The sequence below is a fragment of the Rhagoletis zephyria genome, unplaced genomic scaffold (genome assembly GCF_001687245.7).
Source record: "Rhagoletis zephyria isolate East Lansing unplaced genomic scaffold, Rhagoletis_zephyria_1.1 Rzeph_scaffold_07481, whole genome shotgun sequence".
NCBI lineage: Eukaryota > Metazoa > Arthropoda > Insecta > Diptera > Tephritidae > Rhagoletis > Rhagoletis zephyria.
The window spans coordinates 12,370-22,277 of NW_016164564.1; the positions used below are offsets into that span (position 1 = coordinate 12,370).

The 9,908-nt window shown below is 35.2% G+C and overlaps 2 protein-coding genes across 2 annotated transcripts in view; both read right to left on the bottom strand.

Moving 5' to 3' along the window:
• Nucleotides 1-369: 369 nt before the first annotated feature.
• LOC108374230 (uncharacterized) lies at nucleotides 370-8,694 on the bottom strand. The gene is made up of 3 exons (XM_017630208.1): nucleotides 8,514-8,694; nucleotides 4,293-4,376; nucleotides 370-956 (listed from the first exon to the last, which is right to left on the bottom strand). The coding sequence occupies exons 1-3, from the start codon at nucleotides 8,557-8,559 to the stop codon at nucleotides 796-798; spliced, it is 291 nt and encodes a 96-aa protein (XP_017485697.1). The 5' UTR covers nucleotides 8,560-8,694; the 3' UTR covers nucleotides 370-795.
• Nucleotides 8,695-9,099: 405 nt separating this feature from the next.
• The window catches only part of LOC108374228 (uncharacterized), a 3,366-nt gene continuing 2,557 nt past the window's right edge, over nucleotides 9,100-9,908 (bottom strand). The window contains exon 2 of the mRNA XM_017630206.1: nucleotides 9,100-9,894. Within this exon, the coding sequence (XP_017485695.1) occupies nucleotides 9,100-9,894 (795 nt within the window). The remainder of the gene's footprint in view (nucleotides 9,895-9,908) is intronic.

Consider the following 9,908-nt stretch of genomic DNA (forward strand, 5'->3'; position numbering starts at 1 on the left):
CGGTCCAGCTCACGTGAATCTTAATATTTTCCGGCATTTTTTGGCGGATATCTTTAAGTATAACAAATTTTATAAGTCTCATGGAAAAACAGTTTCGATATTTGTTTTTTTTGGTATGGAGAGTGATGCACCCTAATGTTCAAAAGCACGTATGTTATGTTAAGAATTTAGTATACTACTACAATGCTTTCCCATATGTATATGATTGTACAGAAAGAGCAACTGGTTTTGTAAACAAAGAGAGTACTAATTGAAAATGGAGTAAAGGACGTTGCAAAGGTAAATCTGTGTTTTAAAGGAAACCATTTAAATAGACAAAAATAAGTGCATTAAATAATTGTGAAATTCTATGAAATATACATACACACGTGCGTTTAGATCCAGAAAGATCGTTTTATTTTAAGAACTTAAATGAAGTATACAAAAAATTAATTAACTTAAAGTGGATACTGTTGATACGTTTTCGCTGCTTACTATTGTCATTACTAATGTTTTATTTTCACAATGAAAATGTTGCATCCATTAAGTAAATGTTTCTATGCGCCAAATGCTAAGAAAAGAACACACACAGGGCAGAATAAATGCAACATTAATACTAGAAAAGAAAACGCCATAAAATTAATTTATTGCTTATACTATTATATAATTGAGGCAGCTGTGAAGTTACTCCGTTCGTCCTGAGCAGGTTTGTTTTTCACACAATGCATTGTTAGCATTTTAGGTACTTAGTTTTTTTGTAATGATCGGCATTTGTGTTGTATTTCGCTAAACAAATTATGTATTTATAATTTTTGTTTAAACTTCATTGCTTTGCTTTGCTGGTGTGTAGGTGTTCGTTTCCTGTACTGACTTGGCTAGTATAAAACGATTCAATGCCAAATAGAGTGCTCCGCCAAGTACAAGCTCACCAATGCCTATAAGTACGGCCAGTAGCCAACCAGGAATAGCGAGGCCAGCTGCAAAGTAAGAAAAAGAAGTAATTTATTAAATAAATCCATATGTATGTAATTTGAAGACTTGGTTTGCAAACAAGATTTTAAAACTGATTTGGTATACCAAGAATAGGATGTAGGAACATAAAATTACAGCTAACTAACTTTCATTATTTTTAGCAAGAAACAGGGTTTAAATTGTTTGCATTTTATTTTTTTTTTAGGTGAAAATCAAAATTAATGCTTGCAAGATTTTTTTTTTGCAGAAGGAGATCAGTATTTTTTTGCTTTATACTTTTTAGGTAGTAAAAAAAAGCAAACTTGAGATTTTAGTGTTATTTTTTTACTTGAAAGTTGACGAAAGATCTGAAACAAAGTCTGAAAAGTCTCGAAAAATCCCGAATAATACAAATTATACAGAAAGTCATGCTCTCTAGCTGATAACGACCTACATGAAACACTTCTGCACAGTTTTTCTGAACAACCGACTTAAAAGCTATAAAAGAGACTAATAAAAAGAACCTCTTGGTTTTAGGAGACTTGAGGTATGCTAGGGCCAGACTCTAACTCCCATCGTGAACTAAGGGGCTCAAACGATTTTTTATTTAATTTTATTTAAGCTTACGATCATACTATCATACTAAAAGCAATCGTGGCAACATTCCTACCAGTGTTAGCTCTGCCACAAAGGAAGTGCTGGAAGTAATGGATTGACACCCTCCCGAAGAAGGACAAAATAACCTCACTGCTGGGATCCGGAGATTTCAGCACTGAAGGCAAATAAGCCTAGATAACAGGTTTTTAGCAACCTTACAAGGATGTCCTCCGAATATGTAAGACGGCCACATAGCAAGCCTAACGCGGATCTTGGCGTAACTTCTGTAACCACGGTGACTGAACATCATCGCGTAGCAAAGTACTCAGGCCATTTGTCCCTTAGGTCGCTTCATTAGACATCTCGTAAGCCATCACAGGCTGGAGTTGGCTATAATGTCCTTCCAAAGCTATAAATATACGGGGATGGATAAAATTTCTCACGTCCAACAGTAAGCAGCAAAGGACGTTCTATAAACATCTGAAAGTTTACATAGAGCGAGTTCCTAGAAACTACGGAGAGTCTTGAAACCCGCGCCAGGAGGGCTATATGTAAAAACGGGAAATGCGACTATATGTAAAAACGGGAAATGCGAAAGTATATCATGTATGGCGTATCCTGTTCTACGAATCACCGTTTGGTGGCCAAGACTAAGCCCAGAGCTAAGATGGAACGCGTACAGCTTGTCACAAAAGCCCTTACTTTGGCCCCTACCAAAGCTGAGAAATGAATTTTGAACTTGCCAGCGGTAGACAAAAGTATGCGCAGTGAATTCTGGCCAGGAAGATGGCATACATACTACCGCTAGTCACTTGTCAAACTAGTACATGGCATATCTGGGAAAATGTCGATGAAAAGCGATTATGGACCCACATGCTAAGAGGATAAGATGTATCACCAATGATTTTTGCCGCAGCTACGCAGAAGAGGAAAATGTAGAGCGTATTGAAACTATTTCTGCCAGTGTACTAAGGGTTTTTAGCTGGCTAAATTCTGCGAATATTTTTGATCTCGCGCTGAAACGGACCGCTTTTTAACCGACTTTAAAAAAGGAGGAGGTTATCAATTCGTCGGAATATTTTTTAATTTTATATTTTTTTATGTATGTTACCGCTTAACTTTGGACCACGTCAACCGATTTCGAAAATTCTTTTTGCATCGGAAAGGTAGTGTCTCAGAGGTGGTCCCATACTAATCCAATCCATTTAGATCCGATCACTGGATAATGAAAAAATTAACGGTACTCCAAAATTTTTATATGAGAATTGAAGTTGGTTTTGTTTTTTGCTTAAAAATTACTTGTTTTAATAGGTGGTTATTAGTTATTTTAAGCAAAATCATGAATATTGATGTTTTGATTGGCGAAGTTTTTTCTGGCTCTACTCTTTGGGATAAAAAAAAATTACCAATTTTATTTCGTTTTACATTTATTGGATGAATTCCAATTTTTATACCCGAGCGCACTTGTGCACAAGGGTATTATAACTTTGTTCACATAACGGTTGTTTGTAACAGGCAAAACGAATCGAGATAGATATAGACAAATGTATACATAAATGATCAGAATGAAAAGAGAAATCGATTAAGCGGTGACTGTCTGTCCGTCCGTCTGTGCACACGATAACTCGAGTAAAAATTGAGATATCTTAACGAAACTTCGTACATGCACTTCTATTGGGCGTGGGACGGATGGTATTGAAAATGGGCGAAATCGGACAATAACCACGCCTACCTCCCATATAACGGTAATTTTCAGAAATACGAAAACTGCGATATTTTAGTAACTACTGAAGATAATTCACTCAAAATTGATCATTTACGAATAACTTTTAGACGAGAAATAAGAATATTAAAAATTTTTGAAAAATGGGCGTAGCCACGCTTACTTATGGTTACATGTGTACATCTTGGTAACCGCTGCACCAATTTCTTCCAAACCTGGCACAGTTGTTGGTCCTACTACGACATACCAAATAGCCGAAAATTTTTAAAATCGGACAATAACCACGCCCACATCCCATATAACGGTAATTTAGAAAAATACGAAATCCTCGATAAATCAGTAAATATTAAAGCTAATTTATTCAAAATTGATGGTTGCAACAATTTTTTACCGAAGAAATACGCTTATGGTACAATTTTGGAAAATGGGCGTGGCACCGCCCACTTATGATCACATATATGTATCTCGCTAACCGTTCTAGCAATTTGAACCAAACTCGGTATGGTTATTGTGCTTGCCATTGAACCGTTGAAAATTATTGAAATCGGACTAAAATTACGGCCGCTTTTCATATAACGGTAAATTTCAGAAATGCTTGAAATTTCAATATTTCGAAATTTAAGGATGCTAGTTTACTTAATATTTATACACCCGCTTATCATGTAGCGGTAGCTTTCGGAAAGGTGGAAAACATATATTTAATACTTGCGCCGGGTATTTAATGTTCGGCTCCGCCCGAACTTAGACTTTCTTACTTGTTTCTTCTTAAAAAACCATTCAATACAGAGCTTGATGTAAAATATTTTTGCATTTTTTTAAATACTTGCATGAGCAGGAATAAAATTACACAGTTACTAATCTTGATTAGCGCCGATTGTAATTAGCTTTACGATCGGCTCGGCTTTCAGATTGGAATGTAAAAGTTACTGGTTACTGGTTACAAAAGCTGTTAAAATAATATTCCTCTGAACATTTTTACTTTAAAAATATATAAAAAAAAATTTTATTTTATTTTTTATTTTTTTATTACTTAGATACTTACTAAAATAGCGACGTGTAAGTGTTCTACGTCCGCGCATCACACGTCTAGTCGCTTCCGATTCCTGTGTGCAGAAGGCAAGCAATACTGAAATTTTTAAAATTAATACAAAAATTAGAAAAAAATGTACATATCGTGCCCTAACCGCCAAAGGAATATAAGCGAAATATTTTCCAAAATTTTCTTTAGGATGTAGATATGCTCCTAGCGCATCTAAATGCATTTTTACATCGAAAAGTAAATTTTGAAAAAAATTTCGCTTATGTTTTTTTCGGTGATAAGAGCTCTTCCTCCGGATCCGAAATTTTTCATATAATACATTTAAAATTTCCGATGGAAAAACGGTTTCGATGTTTTTTTGTATGAAGAGTGATCACCCTAATGTACATGTGTATGTATTTTAATGGCAAATAAAATTTATTTGAGCAAAGGCGAACGAAAAAAATAAAATTAATCTCCCCGCATATGAGTGCCATACTCTACGTCGTAAATTCTATTTTAGTTACCTAATCCGGACAGATATAAATTTTGAAACTTCATTACTGCCTGCAACTAACATTGCATAAATTTTTTCGTATTTGATTTTACATACTACTTTCTAGTTCATAATGCTTTCCCACTTGTTATTTGTTTTATGTGAAATTTACATGCGAAAAAAATATAGAATACATATATGTATCTACCTACATTTGTACATTGATAAATCCTATATTGTGCTATTCTAGTACATTCCCAACCGTGCATTAATGTCGATGAATGCACAACGGAAAAAATCTGCATAAAAATCCATTACTGACGCAATACGGACGCATAACATAAAACGCCAAAAAAAAAATGGAACGCACAAAATATACATACTACCTTATGCAAAAGATAGAAACTACGCAAAAAAAAAATGTACGAAAAATGTAGCGGAACTCAATAAATAAAAACATTTTTGTTTGTTTTTGCAGCTAACCAAAAAGTGCAATAAAACGCCAAAACAGTTCATCATCATCAGTGTCACTATCAACGTCGGGCCCCTTCCGTGCCTACAACATCCGTTACCGTGTTGTGTAACTCGTATTTATGTATGTATGTAGCACGCGACACCTACAATAAGAACAACAATGCGTGTACAAGCGAAGCCACAGCCATGCCACAGTGAGTGCCAAAGAATATGTACAGGTGATGTGGCGGTGGTCAATACTCGTACATATTGTATTGTGGCTGGCCAACAAGCGGCCCAGGTGAATATGCGTCGCAACGCCCATAAAAATTGGCCAACTCTTTGTGTTGGCTTCCGCCGCCGCCGCCGCCGCCGCCGCCGCCGCCGCCTCCTTCACCCATCGAAGGGATGCACCTGCGGCCGGTCGGGGAGTACGGGTGGTAAGCGGGTTTTCTTTTTTGAGCTTCGAATATACATATGTATGTATGTTTGTGTAATTGTTTGTATATATGCTTGTATCATAGTTCTATTTTGCTATTCTATTCGAGCATATGCAACAGGGTATTTCATTTTAATTTATGTGAAAATCAAAGCTTTGTTGTTGTCGCTTCAATCACATCACCAACACTTTAAGCCTGCATATTCACATGAATTTGAATACATTTGCGTGGATATGAATGCACTTGTATGTGTGTGCTTCTGTTTTGCTCCACTGCTAACATGTAGTACTTACTTACTTACATACATAAGTCTTTCACTGTAGTTTTGAAATAAATGGCTATTAAATATGGAAATCTTAAAATGGACCCAAAGCTAGGGGGAAAATAAATATAGTTGTTGGTTCTTTTTTTGCTGCATACTTTTCAGTTTTCGAATTCATGTGTAGTAGTGCCATAAAATGAGACAAAAAAATGTCTAACGACTCTCTAAATTAAACAGTTCAGGTTGGGTTTGGTCGATTTCCAGGGTACTTGCCTTTAACCCAAGGCGGATATTGCTGAGTTTTTTAAGAATACTAAAACTAATGCGATGGTTACAGAAAGTGATAAATCGTAAGGAGAAACATTGCTTTCTGGCTGCATAATCTGCTGGTGCTTTACTCAGAAATTTTCTTTGGCGTTATGGATATGTGAAAACTAGGCACGTAAAAGCAGGTCGAGGCTGATGTGATAAGATGATGCCAACTGATGATGACGTTGATTTTTTTGGAAAGAATTTCCGCCAAGAGATGCGAGTACGTTTTGGTGACATCAAAGTTCTAAATGGAGTATATTCTATGTGGCCAACGCCAAGCAAATATGTCTCAAAATAGCATGCAGACATTCAAAGAAAGGTGTATAATTTTCTCGTCCTCCGACTTCGATTAGATCATCATTCATTAGATTTTTAAATGTCTACAATGTAGCTGTATACTGGTACTCGATGTATTAAAAAGTATTTAAAAATGATTGCGTAAGATTTCAGAAACTCCTTTGACCATTTTTATTTACGCCATAACAGAGAGCCTCAGGTTGGCGACAGAGTAAATATTACAGCTGAAAATCTTTGCTGTTAAGGCCGATGAATATTTTATCATAAAAACTAATTGAAAATAATTAAACAAAACAAAATTGCACAAGAAAAATTTTAAACTTTATAAATAAATATATTTTTTTTTTAATTTATAAAAAAATTTTAGGTATGCAGTTGGATAGCCCATTAAATTTTAGGATAATAAAGTGCAAGTTTTCAGTGACTAAGAATTCAGTTCAGGCATTTTCTTCCACATACGTAAAATGAGCTCGAAATGCCAGCAAAAAAATTATTAAAAATCAACATAATTTCATAACCACTTAAAACTTGCATTTCATGGTATAAAAACTTTAATTTATTGTGTTATAAAACTACAAACCTAAAATTTTTCTAAAAATTAAAAAAAAAAATTAAAATTTTACTTGTGATTTCTGCCTCTTAGAGCAGCCTTATAATTTCATTCCACTAGTTTTCATTAAGTAACATTCGTTAACAGGGACGGGAAAATCGATTTTCTTCAAAATTCCTACTTTCCCTGCACTTTGCACTAAAAAATTCAATATAAACAAATAATATTAAAGATTGGCTCCTTAAACCTCTAAAGAATTTAATTGTCTTTCAATTCAAAAGAAAAAAATGAAAATCCGTCAAGAAGTGTAGGCTATAGACCTTTTTGAATAGAAAATTTCGTGTTTGTGCCACTCTGCTACGCGACAGTTAAGTAGTAACTGATTTCAAAAGAAAAAAATACGGGTCACCTTATTTTCGATATACTTTAGTTCTGAGCAGTGGCTGGTAAAAAAACTCTTGGACCAACCTAGCGCACATAAATATTATGTTCATTTTTTTTATTTCATTTATTTTATTTTATTTTGTTTAAATTACTTTAATTTATTTTTAAATCTCATTCATTTTGTAACGTAATTTTTTTTATTAATACGAAATTATCATTAATTTTGTTAAAACATTATTTGTGGCACACTTTGATCTACAAATTTATCGATGACCTCATAATTCTACATGCATTCCAGCCACTAAACTCTCCATAGATATGGATGTCAAATACACCTCACTTGACTCCGCGAATATTTTTATGAAAGAGGTAACCAACTATTACGTTTTTCTTGCCTTAAGTGACTAACAATAAATTTCATTTACTAGAAATACTTGAAACATCGTATGAGTCACTATCTTTTCTAAATAAACACAAGCCAATTTGATAACAAAAACATTTTTGTAGAGTTGAACGAAACAAGTGAACGCAATTGTTAAAAAAACGGTAGTTTTTGTATATAGTATGTGTATACATACATATATGTACATTAGGGGGGGTCCAAAAATGCATGTGAAAAAGTAAAGTCGGAATTTTTATGCTCTCACCCCCTAGCCTTATTTTTTTATTTTGAAATCAAAAAATATTTAGAGGTCGCTCAAAGCGCCCAAAGTTTTCCATGTATTTTATATGGGGGAAAAACAACTTTTCGTAGAAATGGTATAGAATTCTTGAAAATAAATATTTTTCGATCGGAAAACTCTTGTTCTCTTCAAGAGACTTTCGATAATAGTACCCATTTGTTTATTTAACCATATAAATTCCGACTTTACTTTTTTTTTACATGCATTTTTGGACCACCCTCATATACAAACATATATGTACGTACAAAAGTACATATTTAGGTCACTCACAAACACAATCACATTTACTTATACTAGTAGAAGCTAAGTTTTACACGGATCCCAATTCAGGTGATATAATTTTTTCAATGAAAAAAAAATTGCGTTACCCAAAAATATCACCAAATATGTTGAACTTTTCTTCACCAGCTGCATTTTATTAATATTTTTCTAAAATATGTTTAACTGGAAAAATTATCTTCGTTGCAATTAAAGCACGAGTCGTTCGTAGATTTTAATGGGTTAACTATGATGGTCTTCGATGAACTAAGTTAAAAGCGCCAAACTGAGTCAATGCTTCTCAAGCAAAAGTCAGATAAGCATTCCAGTAAGTGTTGCACACTGGAAGTGATAAGATAAGCACCATAACTAGGCATACATATTTACATACATATGGGTGTATACATAGATACTAATGTTTGTATGTATCGGCATGTATACATATATATGTGTGCAAACGATTTTTGCAACCAACGTCTATTACTTATCTTAACAATTAATGAACACGATTTTTTTTTTGTAATTTTTCGTCATGTTTTTATTTAATTCTTAAATGCGTATTTGAATTTTTTCGTTTTTTTTTTTTGTTTTCTTATTCTTTCCTTCATATCTAATGTGAATACCTTTGCCTATGAATATTATGTACATGAATAATAGCTTTTTCGAATTTCCTATATTAAGATGCGATTGATTTCCCTAATGACGACGATACTTCAACCTGCGCACAGCTTTGTATCGATAACCATCATTAGCGAGCACAGCTGTTTCTTCCTCCGGTTGTTGCTCCGCCACCACTTGTACTTCCTCTGTTGGTGGTAAATACTCATTAGTCGGCGCCAGTTCACTGACATCACGCCGATGACGATATTTTAAGCGACGTACTACTTTGTAACGGTAACCGTCATTAGCCAAAACGGTAGCATCTTCTGGCGCTGGTTCAGAGACCTCAGCAACAGCTGTTTCCTGAACTTGCTCTGCAGGTGGAAGATATTCATTCTGTGGCAGCTCATCAACATCACGGCGCTTGCGGTATTTCAGGCGACGGACAACTTTGTAACGGTAGCCATCATCAGCCAATTCAGTCTTTACTTCAGCAGCGGGTTCAGAAACTTCTTCGACAGCGGTTTCTTGGGCCTCTTCGGCAGGTGGGAGATATTCGTTCTGTGGCAGCTCATCAACATCGCGACGCTTGCGGTATTTCAAGCGACGGACGACTTTGTAACGGTAACCATCATCAGCTAACTCAGTTTGTTCCTCAGCAGCAGGTTCTGCGACTTCTTCGACAGCGGTTTCTTGGGCCTCTCCGGCAGGTGGAAGATATTCATTCTGTGGGAGCTCATCGACATCGCGACGCTTGCGATATTTCAGGCGACGAAAGACTTTGTAACGGTAACCATCATCAGCTAATTCAGTCTTTGCTTCAGCAGCGGGTTCAGAAACTTCTTCGACAGCGGTTTCTTGGACCTCTTCGGCAGGTGGGAGATATTCGTTCTGTGGGAGCTCAT

Coding starts and splice junctions, on each gene's coding strand:
- LOC108374230 (XM_017630208.1), bottom strand. CDS start 8,559: ATGCAGCTGGTGAAGAAAAGTTCAACATATTTGGTGATATTTTTGG. Junction 4,377..8,513: donor ATATTTGGTGATATTTTTGG/GTAACGCAATTT, acceptor TAAAAATTTCAG/TATTGCTTGCCTTCTGCACA. Junction 957..4,292: donor ACTTACACGTCGCTATTTTA/GTAAGTATCTAA, acceptor CTTACTTTGCAG/CTGGCCTCGCTATTCCTGGT.